The sequence below is a fragment of the Canis aureus genome, chromosome 20 (assembly GCF_053574225.1).
Source record: "Canis aureus isolate CA01 chromosome 20, VMU_Caureus_v.1.0, whole genome shotgun sequence".
Lineage (NCBI taxonomy): Eukaryota > Metazoa > Chordata > Mammalia > Carnivora > Canidae > Canis > Canis aureus.
The window spans coordinates 8,105,021-8,120,798 of record NC_135630.1 but is presented as its reverse complement, the minus strand read 5'-3'; the positions used below and the strand labels follow the sequence as shown (position 1 = coordinate 8,120,798).

At 35.2% G+C, this 15,778-nt stretch overlaps 1 protein-coding gene across 7 annotated transcripts in view; it reads right to left on the bottom strand.

The window, feature by feature from the left end:
- The window catches only part of MGAT4D (MGAT4 family member D), a 52,645-nt gene that overhangs the window by 11,466 nt on the left and 25,401 nt on the right, over positions 1-15,778 (bottom strand). For 6 of the 7 annotated variants that reach the window (XM_077860948.1, XM_077860947.1, XM_077860949.1 and 3 more), the window contains 4 exons: positions 10,992-11,105; positions 9,195-9,270; positions 7,545-7,659; positions 4,858-4,988 (listed from right to left, as the gene is read on the bottom strand). In XM_077860948.1, coding sequence (XP_077717074.1) covers positions 4,858-4,988; positions 7,545-7,659; positions 9,195-9,270; positions 10,992-11,105 — 436 coding nt within the window. The remainder of the gene's footprint in view (positions 1-4,857; positions 4,989-7,544; positions 7,660-9,194; positions 9,271-10,991; positions 11,106-15,778) is intronic. The other variant, XM_077860950.1, reaches the window with a different exon arrangement.

The window sequence follows — 15,778 nt, the reverse complement described above, 5'->3', positions numbered from 1 at the left end:
TACATTGAGGTACACCCTCCTGAGTTTCTTCTTAAGTAGGAAAAAAACATATGATTAAAACAAAGAACCAATATTATACTTTATGGAAAAATATTTGATTAATCTCATTAAAAATAAAAATAAGGGACACCTGGGGGGCTCAGAGGTTGAGCATTTGCCTTGGTCTTAGGACATGATCCCAGGGTCCTGGGATCAAGTCCTGCATCAGGCTCCCTGAGAGGAGCCTGCTTGTTTCCCTGGCTCTCTCGCTGTGTGCCTCTCATGAATAAATGAATAAATAAAATCTTTAATAAAAAATAAAAATAAATAAAAATTAAAAATAAAAATAAGAAAGATGACCTGTGACAGCAATCCTATTGAAGCAAATATCTGAAACTACTATGAGTGTTGAGAATGATTTTGTATACTGTATATGTAGAAAGTTCATAAAAACGCATCTCAAATTTATATACTCAATAATTTTTAAAAGATTCATTTATTTGAGAGAGAGAGAGAGAGAGAGCAAGCACCCCAGGGGGAGGGGTGGAAGGCAAGGAAGAGACATAATTTTTTTTTTTTTTTGAAGAGACATAATCTTAAACTGACTTCCTGCTGAGCACAGACCCAGATGAGGGGCTGGATCTCACGACCCTGAGATCATGACCTGAGCCAGAATCAAGAGTCAGACGCTTCCCTGACTGGGCCACCCAGGCATCCCATATTCTCTAATTTTTATTCCAGTATGGTTAACATGCAGAGTTACATAAGTTTCAGGTGTACAATGTGGTGATTCATCAATTCTGTACGTTACCCAGTGCTCATCATGAAAAGTGTATTCTTCATTCTCCTCCCCTATTTCACCCACTCCCCCACCCACATCCTTTTGGTAACCTCTGCTTTGTTCTCTATCGTTGAGTCTATTTCTTGGGGCAGCTGGATGGCTCAACCGGTTAAGTGTCTCACTCTTGATTTCAGCTCAGGGCATGATCTCAGGTTGTGATGTCAGGCTCTGCAGTAGGTGTGGAGCCTGCTTAAGAGTCTCCCTTGCCCTCTGGCCTCCCCCACAAAGAAAGAGTCTATTTCTTGGTTTGTCTTTTTTTTTTCCTTTGCTCATTTGTTTTGTTTCTTAGATTGGGCCTATGAGTGAAATCATATTGTATGTGTCTTTCTCTGATTTTTTTCACTTAGCATTATACTCTCTAGCTCCATCCATGTTGTTGCAAATGCGCATATTTCATTCTTTTTTGTGGCTGAATGATATTCCGTTGTGTTTACACACCACATCTTCTTTATCCATTCATCTATTAAAGGACTCTTGGGCTGCTCCCATAATTTGGCTATTGTAAATAACGCTATAAAAACGTGGGGTACGTATACCTTTTCCAATTAGTATTTCATTTTCTTTGGGTAAATATCCAGTGTGGAATTACTGGATCATATGGTAATTCCATTTTTAATTTTTTAAGGAACCTCCATATTATATTCCACAGTAGTTGCACCAGTTTGCATTCCCACCAACAGTGCCCGAGGGTTCCTTGTTCTCCACACCCTTGCCAATACTTGTTATTTCCTGTGATTTTTTTATTTTGGCCATTCTGACCAGTGTGAAGTACTATTTCATTACGGTTCTGCTTTGCATTTTCTGATGATGACTCATGTTGAGCATCTTTTCATGTATCTGTTGGCCATCCAAATGGCTTCTTTGGAAAAACGTCTATTCAGGTTATCTGACCATTTTTTCATTGGCTTGCTTTTTTAGTGTTGAGTTGTATAAATTCTTCATATATTTAGGATATTAACCCCTTATCAGAGGTATATTATTTGTAAATATCTTCTCCCATTCAGTAGGTTGCCTTTTTGTTTTATTTTTTTTTTTAATTTTTTTTTAATTTTTATTTATTTATTCATGATAGTCACACAGAGAAAGACAGAGAGGCAGAGACACAGGCAGAGGGAGAAGCAGGCTCCATGCACCGGGAGCCCGACATGGGATTCGATCCCGGGTCTCCAGGATCGCGCCCCGGGCCAAAGGCAGGCGCCAAACCGCTGTGCCACCCAGGGATCCCTATTTTTTATTTTTTATTTTTTATTTTTTTTCTTTTTGTTTTATTTTTTAAATAGCAGACTTACTTAAATGCATTTACTTACTTACTTAAATGCATTTCTATTCAGTACTAACATGTAGTAAAATATTATATTAAACGATTGTTTTTAAAACTGTAAACTAAATAATCTAGAGTTAATCTGAAACTAAAGTCAGATAAAATTAGTTGAGGAATTAAAATTTAGGAAATATGCTTACATTTGCTAAGCTAGTAGTAGGAAGTACCAATGAGATGGTATTATCAAATTCTGGCTTCCCCAAATCCCTCAAATAACCTGTTGATAAAGAAAAGCTGAGTTCATTACTTATTGCAGTAAAGAAGAAAATACCTTGGTGTAGTGTCTATTGAAGTCTTGTGCCTACTTTTTAATTGGGTTGTTTTCCTGTTGTTAAATTTTGAGTTTTATATATATTCTGAATACAAATCCTTGTTTATATGGAATTTACAAATATTTCCTCCTAGTCTGTGGTGTCTTTTACTCTAACAGTAAAATTTATAGTACAAAAGATTTTAATTTGGATGAAATCCAATTTAGCAATTTAAAAAAATGGATCATGATTTTAGTGTCATGTCTAAAAACTCTTCTCCTGGTCCTGGATCCTGAAGATGTTTTTCCACACTTTCTTCTAAAAGTTTTATAGTTTATGTTTTATATTTAGACAGATGATCTGTTTTGAAATGTTCGTATCAACTGTGATGTTTACGTTAAGATCATATAGATATATATGTATAGAGATATATATGGATGTATAGTATATATCATATAGAGATATATATAGATATATATGGGTGAGTATATATACATATACACACACTCACACACTCAGCTCCCCCAATACACATTTGTTGAGAAGACTATTCTTTCTCCATTGAATTGCATATGCTCCTTTGTCAAATATCAATTGGCCATATTTTGTGGACCTATTTCTGAACTGTTTTGTTCCATGGGTCTATTTGTTTACTTCCTTACGTATAAATGTGTGTCCTGCTTACTGTAGCTTTATCATAAGATTTGAAATTGAATAGTGTGATGCCTCCAACTTTTTTTCTTCTTTTTCAAATCATTTTAGCTAAAATAGTTCCTTTGCCCTTTCTTAAAAATTTTAGAATTAGCTTGTCTGTATCTACCATAGCAAATCTTGCTGGGATTTTGATTGGAATTATGCTAAATCAATAGATCATTTTAGGAAGCATTTGTCTACTTACTATATACAATCATGATCATGGTATGTCTATTTCTCTCATCAGCATTTTTAAGATTTCAGCATACAGATAACCTATATATTTTGTTATATTTACACACACATACACACACACACACATACCTAAGTGTCATGACATTCTCTCTTAATTTTAATATTGATGATTTATGTTTTGGGGTTTTCTTTGTCACTCTTAGAAATTTATCAGTTTTCTTGCTCTTTTCAAAGAACCAGAGTTTGGCTTCATTAATTTTCTCTACTGCTTTTATGTTCTCAATTTTCTTTCTTTCTGCTTTCATAGCTAATATTCCCTTTCTTCTGCTTGATTTGGGTTTATTTGGGTCTTCTTTTTCTAGTGACTTAAGGTGGAAGCTGAGATTATTTATGTGAGATCTTTCTTTTCTTCTAAGATAATGATTTCTTCTAGGATAAATTTCTCCATAAGCAGTGCTTTGGCTGCATCCCACAAATTTTGATAGGTTGTATTATCATTTCATTCAATTCAAAGTATTTTCTAATTTCCTTTAGAGACTTCCTTTTTTACTCATGGCTTATCAGGAGTATACCATTTAAATTACAAGTGCTTGTTAGTTTCTTAATTTTACTTCATTGTTGTCTGTCAGATTTTAGTTTCATTTTTGTGTGTGTGTGATTTCATCTTAAATGTGTTAAGCTCTGTTTTATGATACAAGATATGTCTATTTTGGTGAATGTTCTATGTGTATTTCAAAATAATGTGTTTTCTACTGTGGTTGGACATAGTGTTTTTAAAACAGAAATTAAATCCAAATGGTAAATGGTGTTGTTCAATTCTTTTATTTCTTTGCTGGTTTTCTACTCACCAGTTCTGTTGCTTACTGAGAGAGGAGTGTTGAAGTTTCCAAGTATAATTGTAGACTAATCTATTTCTCTCTTTAGTTCTGTCATCTTTTGCTTCATGTATTTTGAGGCTTTGTCGTTAGATGCATACACTTTCAGGATTGTTATATGTTTCTGATGATTCGACCCTTTTATCAGTATATAGTATCTTTCTTGATCCCTGGTCAAATTTTTTATTTTTTTGCACCAAAGTCTACTTGATATTAATTTAGCTACTACAGATTTTCTTTGATTAGTGTCTTCATAGTTTTTCTTTTTTTCACCTTTTCCTTTTAACCTTCACCTTTCCTTATGAATATTATTATATTTGAACTGAGTATAGACAGGAAGTAACTGCATAGTGTTTTTTAATCCATTCTGATGAAATAGCTCTTAATTGGTATATTTTGGTCATTTATATTTGATGTAAATAGTGGCATATTTAGATTTATATCCATCATTTTATTATTTGTTTTGTCCCCCTTTTTCTGCTTTTCACTAACTTATGGCCTCTCATTACTTCATTTAGTAAGTATAAGTTTCTGTAAAAATTCTGGATACCAGAAGTTAAAAACATTAATGCACTCATCAGGATTAGTGAGGTATTAGTGAGGTATAGGGAGGATTAGTGAGGTAAACAAATTTTAGGGAATTACATTAGATAGAGTATTTTCCTAAAATATTTTGTATTTACAAAGTAAAGAAATACTCACAGGAGTTTCTCCTGGGTCACACATCTTTACCTGAAAAATGTCCCCCAAGAGCAAATCTATGGGTTTATCTTTGTAGAACATTAAAAAAAAACGTACAAAGTCAGTTAAGTCCTCAGATTTAAACAGCTTTCCTATGGAGAAAAAGTAAACAAATCCAAATAACTCTTGAGTGTTTACACTACATATCATAAAATAACACTTATAGTTGTTCATTCTATTAACATGAGCAAGGACCAAAAAAATCATTAAAAATTAAATACATCATATTCCTTCAAAATAAATAAGGCTTAAAGTACTAGTGAAGTTGAAGGATAATGAAACAAAATACTATATCTGCCTAAGTATTAAGGATTACCACTTCTGGGCAAGAAAAGGTAAGGCAGGTTTAGGATAGTGACTACTCTCAGGAAATCAACTTTCTCATGACCAATGAGATCAATTTTCCAAGTCACATGAAAGATAAATACATTGTAATAAAAAAGATATATAAATAGGATGAAAAGCATAGGAGGTATAATCTTTTACTTAATTTTGCATAAACTGATTTATAACTTGACTTTAGTAGAACTTTATCAATCTACCAGATTTTTTATGTTTAGTATTTAATTTTGATTAAAATACAGTATTATTTCAATATTTGAGCATCATTTTATGTGAGTTTTGTTTTATATTTGTGATTCTTAAGGATTTGCTATATTTTAAAGTAATATATTTCATTAGGCCCAGTTGCTTTTTTCCTAACATACTGCATCTTTAATTTTAAAATTAATTTAAATGAAGTTGAAGGTCTAAGAGTAAGGTAAATGGTCAGTTTAAAGTAAATAGTATAAAATACGTCTAATCATTTAATAAACACGATAGTATGAAGTAAGCATGTTTCATTTTATCCACCAGGGGCTGAGTCTGTATGGGTTATGTAATCAAATATATGGTTGTATTCTAACTTTTTGGCACCCATTTGTGTAGTGACCAAAACAAGTGATTTAATGATGGAAACAGATGATTCAGTATTTGTGTTTTCCTCATCTGCTATCAGTCTGTTATAAAATTGTGTTTATCAAACTCATAGTTTTGGTAATATTGAGTGAAAAAAATGGTTATTATTATAACCACAAAACACAAAGCCCTTGTAAACCTAAGCTCTAGTAAGACTTCACCTGTCAATGTGGTCTTGTGATCAGAACATGAATATCCTCTATCCTTTTACTACCTGACTTTGTTAAGAAAGAGAAAAAGGAATTTATAGTTCACAAAGTAACGTATCAACAAAATGACTTCCTCTTCAAGCTTATCAGGTATTACTTTAGCTACAATTTCTCTTCTTATTTAAAGCAAGGCTGAGGAAAACCTCTGGAGTCTTAAAATTGGATTCTACAACACTTGACAGAAAGTATGGAAAAGAAGATGTCAAGTAAGTATATGAATAACAGATTTCCCTAGCATTCAGAGAAATGCTTTACATTACTCCCAGTGGCCAAAAAAAAAAAAAAAAAAAAAAAAAAAAGTCATGGATAGCATCAAATGCAAATGTTGTCAAGCAAAAGGAAAAGAAGGAACTCAGACGCTGCTCAAGGGAGTATAAATTGTACAATCTGCAAAGCAATCTGGCACCATGTAGAGACACTGCTATATTCACCCTCAGTGATCCTGCTTCCAGGATATACATGTCCCTTCATTTCTTTGTGACAGCAAAGAGTTGGAAACAATCAAGGTCAACCGCTCTGATCATGGATAAATCAAATGGATTATTACGTAGGACTTAAGCAACAGCAGTAAGAAACAATAAACTAAAAGGACATAAGTCGACATGTTGGCAGTTTTAAAATCTAGTTTTGAGGACAGAAGCATAAGGGGTATGAATAGGCTTATCACATCACCGTTTATGTAAACTTTAAAGTTACAAACATGATAAACACCAAGTATGTGACACAGATACATGCATATTTCTGTGTATTCTTTGAACATAGTAGAGTGCAAACCTATTGAGGGGCAGGAGGAAGTGGGAGTATGGACTGGGCATAAAACAAAAGAATAAAATAAGAGAGGGCTTCCACATGAAGCAAGAGTTGACATGCACCGTGAAATAAGTATGGTCATTCAGCCTGCTGCCTCAGGATTCAAATAAAAGGACAAGTATAGAAGGAAGGGTGGAAAGGCTGGAAGGAAGAAAAAAAGAAAGTCTATAGAAGACATTTTTAAAAAATCACATCATGGGCACAATTTTAGAAACTTTTCCATGGTGGGTCTGACTCATATATTTTTATACTTTTCTAAGTGTGTCAGCTTTGGCATACTGGAAATTATAGGAAATTTAGAGTAGGGTAGTTCTAAGTTAGAATTCCTTTCTCTATAACTTCAATTCTTTAAACAGAATATTTTTCCATATAAAATAAATACACCTTCATCACTGAGCTAATAACACATTGCACCAGACTCCCAGCGAGCATTTAGCAAGTGGTAGCTTTCTTATGTTTTTATAACATATATGTCAACCTGCTCATTTATATTTCCCATCTAGGAAAAATTGGTTTAAAAATACATTTTCTGAAATTCAGATACTTGAATTTGATCTTATTATTAAATTAGTATTATCTTTTATAGAAATCATGTTATTCCTTTTCATTTAGTAACAAACTGGTAAGTTATTTTAAGATTATCGTGTGCTAAAAAATAGATATGTTGCTTACCTATGAATCCAAGAATTGAAAACTCAATATAAAACCAATTATTTGAAGTACCATTATGCACAAAATCTGTGATTTTCGTAAAGTACATCTTTTTAGCTATGATATCATCTTCTAGCTGGAAAAAACCCAAAAGGTCATTAGTACCTTTGATACTTCCATTGAATAAGTTGTATTAGCTTGAGAATTGAAAATACTTTCAATAGGATACATTGAAGAAAATCTTTTTATGAGGTTAATTTTATTTTTAGTTCAAGTCACTCAGGGTATTTACTGTTAATTGGTTTTCACTTTCAGGTTCTGAGAACAGAGATGATGTTTGTTTCCTAAACACTAATATGGAACACTCAATCTAACTCCTTTGTTTTTTTTCAATCTAACTCCTCACTGAAAAAAAGTTATTTGAATCCATTTTCATCCTTACAAATACTGCAGTTTCTAATTTAAGGCCACGCAGGTTTATGTTTGAGATGACAGGTGCCATGTCCTCTTGCCAGGAAATGTGGCTGGCATAGAGATGACAAAGGGGGAATTGGCATTGTCATCCACAACTAGTTCTGTAGAATGATGGTGCAGGCAAGCCTAAAAATAGTTCTCCATAATAAGAGAGGGGAAAGGGGAAATTAGAATTTTCTTTTTTAATTTCATATATGTTATGTGTAATCTATGCACTAAGAGGCCATCCTAAACGACTCACAAAAACGTGAAAGTCTCTAAGCACAAAAAAGAATTGACGCTTTTTCAAATTGGGAAGAACACACTGGCTGGATCTCGTGTTTCTGTTACATTCCGCTAGCTAGGAATCAAAAGGGATTTCTTTTTTCTGCCAGTAAAAGAGAGAATCCTGCTTCAGGACTTTGTAACATTCTCTCTTCTCCAATGGTATCTTACAAACTCCTCTTACAACTGCACATTGTCACATGCAGTAAGGCACAGACTCACTGCTGGGAAACATAACCCTATTGTTTAACAGTGCCACAATTCAGGGAGTACCAGTGATATATAATTGATTTATTTCAGAAATACAGTGAGGCACTGTAGAACTGGGAAGAACATACAATGCGAGCCAAGGTAGGCAGACACACTGACATCTAAGATGTGTTCAAATAGGTCTACTTAATGTAATAAGTCTGTGGGAAGAGAAATGTAGGAAGTACAATTTCTATTTTTTCTAATTTGAGAATTTCTTTTCAGTTTGCTTCAGGTAACTATAATCTCCTCTGTTAATAGTAAACCCAGCAAGAAGACTTGCATAAAATCAACTCTGGGACGCCCAGGTGGCTCAGTCGGTTAAGCATCTGCCTGCAGCTCAGGTCATGATCCCGGGGGCCTGGGACCAAGCCCCATGTTGGGCTCCCTGCTCAGCGGGGAGTCTGCTTCTCCCTCTCCAGCTCCCCTGCTTGTGCGCTCTCTCTCTCTCTCTCTCTGTGTGTGTGTCAAGTGAATAAAAATCTTTTTTTAAAAAAATCAACCTTAAACTTTTTTTTGGAACTTTGATATAGCGATTATTTTCTATTTTCTGAATAAAAAGTAAGGAGGAGGAATATAATGAGGAAGGAAGGAACCAAAAGGGAAGGAGAACATACCTCCACTTTAAATCACACACACACACACACACACACACACACACACACACACACACCATGGTCTTACCTGTAAATAATACATAGCCTTGGGTTGGGCATACAACATCAAAAAACAAAAATCCAGTACTTGTTTGATGCGCCAACTAAAGATAAGTAATAAAATCTGTTAATATTTGTCATTATTATGTAATTCTTATTTATAAGCACATTTCAGTAATCAATTTTTTACCCTTTACTAATATAGAGTACTATCTACAGTAAGTAAAATTGAATATGTTATGCTCAGAAGTTATATTACAGTGTTTCCCATCTTTACCCAGTGTACCGTATCTGCCATCACTAAACTAGGATAAGCACAATCTATTTATTTTACATTTTGGTCAGTTAAATTTTGATCTGTGTAGTAAAGTTAATACTCTTTCTAATCTTAGGTCTTGTTCAAATAAAAGAAAGAAGAAACTAAATTATTCTAATCTATTACTAAGCTAAGTATTAGCCCAGTTCCCGAAGATACAAAGAGCAAGACACGATGCAGGTCTGCCCTTCTGGGTTTCATAATCCAGTATGAAAAGACAGAAAAATTATAAAATCAGAACAATGAAAGAACTGCTATATAGAGACACTGGCAATGATGATGTAAAATAAGATGGGGCGGGTGGCTCAGGAAGCCGGGCATTCAGTGAGAGGACTGGAATTGCAAAGGCATGAAATGTGTGGGAGCATGTGCCACCTTAGATCCAGAGCACCAGGAGTGGATGGAAAAATCTGACGATGGTAAGGTGGGTATAAAGACCAGATCATGAAGAAAGTTGGACCTGATTTCCTATGAGAAGGGATTCTTCTTGGTTACCCTACGGAGAATGAATTAGAAGAGAGGCCAGATTAGGCGAGGTTTAGGGAAAATAGATCATGAATGGCCTGAACTAAGTCGAAGGCAGAGGAATGCGGATGAGAAGGATGAGGCAGAGATTTTTTACAAAAGAAGAAATTATGATAGAGACAGAAATGATGAGATGTCTCTATATGATAGAGACAGAAAGAGCAGAAAGAAAAAACAGGATCTAGAATGTCTCCCTGCGATCTAAGAACCGACTACTTAATTCAAAGCAAAAACAAAACCCTTAAGAGATGTCCAAACTCTGACATGCCATTTATTATTGTGAAACAAAACAAAAGCTCACAAGTTTCCTGGGATCGGATTTTTTTCTTAATTTTGACATTCCTTTTACTCTATTTAAAGTTCTGAGAAACCAAACTATTACATTTCTTATGATACATTTATAATCAAACAAGAGTGATCCTATATACACGTATAGACCTTTAATTCTTCAAAATTCTTTCATAAACACGATCATATTTTATTCTTACAATGACTTTTCCAAATGTATAAAGTAGATTTTATCATGCACACTGGAAAGGTGAGGAAGCTAAGAATACAAAGGCTACATTACCTGTCTAGCATGACCAGCAAACAGAAAAAAAGTTGTAACTAGAATGTACATGTAATAATTTATAACCCCACGCTTTCTTTCTCCCATCCTTATGCCCTTGTTAATTATTGGCTGAAAACGTGAACATAGATAATCAATGGTGTGCTGTTGATAAATGTTTAACAACTCATTCTTCCCATAATGGGGTGGGGGTGAGCCACGATTTTTAGCTTTTGCCCATTTCCATGGTGTAAATGCTCCTACCAGGGCTGATTTCATGCTACCAACTTGATGTCGCTGAACGCAGATTGGGAAGTAATGCGCACAGTCAGCTCTTGCAAGCTAGTAGGAGCTGGCTGTGTTTGAAATGGGATCTATTAGAGGCTGGTTCCAACATTACAATGGATGAGGTTATTTAAGGCAATATGTCATACCTCTCTAATTTTCCCGAGTCCTCAGTTGACTGTGTGAGAGGTAATATGTTTGGATAAAAAAAGGCAGGTATTGAAATGACTTCTAAGGATCCAGACTTAAGTTGCCTTTTGAATCTGTAAACAGAAGTAAATGGAAGCTTGCAACTCAATTTTTGATTTACCAAAATAGCAAATACTTCAAAAGAATGTCCTCATGCCTGTCCACATAATATTTTTATTTGAATTTTCTCACGTTGATACACGATATCCACATTATGAAACTAATACTTTTTAGCCAAAGTATTTCTTTTATAAATTAGTGAGCAACATAACAAAAAGTTAAAATATACAATATAAATTTAGTCTCATAAAAATTACAGGCATTTAATTTTTTGCAAGTTTACAATTAGATAGGTACTCTAAAAGATTCAAAATAATGGAACTAATGAATTAGCATAAAACATTAGATGATTTTTCAAAGTGCATAGTTTTGAGATGCCTGGGTGGCTCAGTGGTTGAGGTGCATTGGGCCCCCCCACAGGGAGCCTGCCTCTCTCAAAGCCCATGTCTCTGCCTCTCTGTCTCTCATGAATGAACTAAAATCTTTTAAAAAAATGAAAATAAAGTGCATTGTTTAGAGTAGTAAGAGTCCTACTGACTAGTATTGTGTTTGCTGAAGCTATAGACTCCTCATAGCAAGCAAGGATTCAGTGCGACTCTTGTCCAAAATTCACTGGATGACTATGTATGCTTTTTGAATCTTTATTTTTAAAAGTTAATATTTATAGACCAACTAGGACATCATTAAAATGCACAAAATATTGTTCACAAAAGCTGTAATACACATCTTGTGCCATCGAGGTAAAGGATGGGGCATACCAAGTAGAGCATTTTAAACGGTTTTCCTTTGGAGATAGATATTATGACTTTAAATGGGATTAAAACTTAGGCATTAGAATATTTATTAAAATGTTAAAACCTCAAGAAAATGTTTGTTCTGTGCTAATAGTGAAAACGCAAGATGGGAGTTTTATATGCACAATCTCAATTACGTGCAAAATAGGCAGCCCCCACTTTGCGCAATTCCACTATGGGAACCCCAGTTACCATGTCTTAGTTAAATGACATGTCTCCCTCAACCACACTGTTCGAATTTGGCTCATCCTACTGTATTAACCGTTAACAAGCCCATACAGTACAAACTTGCTTCGGGCTCTTCAGCTCACAAATCACTACATAAATGACAAATGCATATCATCGTCTCACTGTTCCTTTCAAAGTCTGTTGGTGCCCAATCCCTGTGACTCTGTTGTTAGGTCACCTACAGACAGGAGAACATGCAGCTGTGTTGCCTCCCTGTGCCATTGGAATGTGGACAATTATGCTCCTTTCATTTGCTTTTTAAATGATTTCCAAATGTTTCATCATTTGGATGTGTCATGAGCCTGGGGAAGCAGTAGCTACCCGCTAGAGAGCAGGTAGGGTTTAGACCCAGAAAAGGGTCTCTACCAACTTTGCTTACTTCACTGACAAACTTTAAGCAAGTCATTTACCTTCTCTGACCTTCAGGTTCTTCATCTGTAAAACTGGAATAGCACTACTACCCTTGCAGAAAAAGAATTGTTCTATTCTCATGCTCTATGCACCAGTGGAAGATTTCCTGGTTATTTGTTTGTTTGTTTGTTTGTTTGTTTATTTATTTAGGGGGGAAGTGTACATGGGGAGCATGAAAGTCTTATTGGCTCCTCATATTTTATGGTATATCAAGTGGAAAGTTTTCCAAAAGCTCATTTTAGTATGTTCCTTGAGGAGCAGAAAATGTTGGTATGGAAGAAAAGACTGAGGAATTCTAGTTGATTTGGGGTTAGTAACATAATATCTACATTTTAAAAAATGAAATTGCATAACTTCATACAGCAACTCAGAATAGCAGAGACAAGCAAAAATAACATTAAGTTGCAGTATATACAATCATCAGAAAGTTTGGATTGCAGATGCTTCTAAGTAAATTTTGTCCTCTAGAAAATTTCATACAAAGTCCCAAAGCAACAAAAGTCAAGTTACAAGTAATTTCTATCTTGATGGTATAATCTCCCATTATAGATAAAGAGGAAGATCCCAGGCTCAGCTTTATTTAGTCTGTCTTAAGCAAGACTTTTGAAATTCTGTGTGGTGACACCTTTCTAGGATTCTTCAAATCTTTTCTAGCTTGTTAGGTTATGGATAGCATCAAAAGTCCTTGAGACAATGATACCAGGCCTGTTAGTTGCCAATGACTAGAGAAATAGTATAAACTGTACATCGTTGCCATTATAAATGATTTTACCTTATAATTATAAAAATGTGGAAACTTTACAGCTTTATCATTTTATATAAAGTACACAGTTATATACAACTTCATATAAGGTCATACATAACCTTAGTTGGTCCTTTGACAATTACTATATAGCCTCAAATGTAGGATCAATAAAATACAGAGCAATCTCTCTTAACCCCAATGAGAAGACCTAGAAAAAGGGTCTTGGCTAAATTAAATATATAAAATTTAGGTATATAAATGAAAAGTTATGAATCTATATTAACAATCTCATTTAAATTGCGTATTCTATAATATCTATTTAAAAATTAGTTTTACTCTATTCTCACAAAAAAATAAAACAATTTTATTCCAACTCTTTATCCTGCGTTAACATTAACATTCTTATCACCATGAGAATCTCTTTTTGAATCATCTAACATATGATCATCAAGTCTAACTAAAATTCTTAGTGACATTGTCTTTGCACATTTCATAGAAAACACAAGTATCTATCTACATCAAGAAGTATTTTTACTGTGGTCCTCACAAGTAACCACATACGATAATACTTTTTGAAAGTCATCTTCAAAAAATTTGCAAGTATGCAAACATATCTCCAGGAATTGTTTATAAACCTCTGCCTGCTTTGTAACCGGTTGTTAAGACTCCCTTATAAGGACACCAAACCAGCATAGACTTAAGTCATTTCAGGCTAATGTGTCTTCTCCAAACAGTGGTCTATTATGCAGAATAAAGCAACCAAGAGAAGGAGTCCTGGAATATGAGAACACTTTAAGGATTCAAGTATGAGGCAACTTTTTTTCCTGGGGAACCTTTTTTGGGTAAAACGGACAGACAAGGATGTTTTAGTTGATCTTGCCCAGTTCTATCTCCTTCCATAACATCATCTACTCCTCTCAGGCTTCACCACCACTCTCAAGTTCAAGTTCACTGCTAATAAAATCCTCATTCTCAGCACATCAGCTTTCTTTCACAGAGGAAAAAAAAACCCTTTAAGGAGGGAATGCTTTCATTTCACCCTCTTTCTCAGACTAATCATGTTTTTCTGCTCCTTCACCTGTTCTTATTTTTACCCCCTTTATCTTAGCTTAGTCCTGTCTAAATCCTTCCATGTGTATCTTGCATCCAACTCCCCCTAGACCTTGTCCATCAGCTTCCTCCCCGGGGGATGAGGGCACATATAAAACCACTCCTGGGGATCCCTGGGTGGCGCAGCGGTTTGGCGCCTGCCTTTGGCCCAGGGCGCGATCTGGAGACCTGGAACCCATGTCGGGCTCCCGGTGCATGGAGCCTGCTTCTCTCTCTGTCTGTGTCTCTGCCTCTCTCTCTCTCTCTGTGTGTGACTATCATCAATAAATAAAAAATAAATAAAAAAAAACACTCCTGGTGCTCCCATTTCCAGACCTCCCCAAACACCCTTAGGCTGCTCTGATTTAACACCTCTCCCCATCAGTCGAGGTTGTTGAGAACAGTCTAATTCAATTCTTTAAATTTTTATTTTGAAAATTACCTCACACACACTGAAAAGTGGGACTACGATGAATCCCAAATCACCTGATTTCAACCATTCATTTTTACTACGTTTGTTTCATCCATACAGCCCCCTTTTTGGTGTTGAAGTATTTTAAAACAAATCCTAGGTATCATTTCTCACCCTTTAATTCTTCAGTGTCAAATCAAAAAGGACATTTATTTACACAACTACATGCCATTATCACACCTTATAAGACTAAGAATAGCTATTTAATATCACATAATATTCAGCTGATATTCAAATATCCTCAGTACCCTAAAAAGTATCTAACAGGTGAATGGGTAAAGGTGGGGTGGGGGATGGTGTTCAAATAAGTAACCACATAAGATCCTCTTATTATAAACTGTTATCTCTGGGTTCTTTTTAAAATTTATTTTCCAGACCAGTTATTTCAGCTTTTCTTTTTTTTTTTCCCCTCAACTATCTTTTTGAAAAGAACGGGATCAACTGTATTCTACAGTGTCCTGAATCCTAGTGGTTACTACAGACTGCTTCCTCTAATCACTGTGTACACTCTAAACTGGACTTTAGATTAAAGGACATTCAGTCTTGAACATATGATTTCACTCATATGTGGAATTTAAGAAACAAAAAGATAAAATCTTTTTTAAAAAGGTTGGGGGCGGGGGTAATGCCTGGGTAGCTCAGCAGTTGAGCATCTGCCTTTGGCCCAGGGCGTGACCCCGGGGTCCTGGGATCGAGTCCTCCATCTGGCTTTCCACAGGGAGCCTGCTTCTCCCTCTGCCTGTGTCTCTGCCTCTCTCTCTGGTTCTTTCATGAGGAAACAAAAAATCTTAAAAAAAAAACCAAAACAGATGAATATGGGGTAAGGGAAGGAAAAAGAAGAAAAAACAGAGAGGGAGGCAAACCATGAGAGCCTAACTCTAGGAACCACAACTCTAAGGTTGCTGGAAGGGATGTTGCTAGGGGATGGGGTCCCTGGGTGACCAGCAC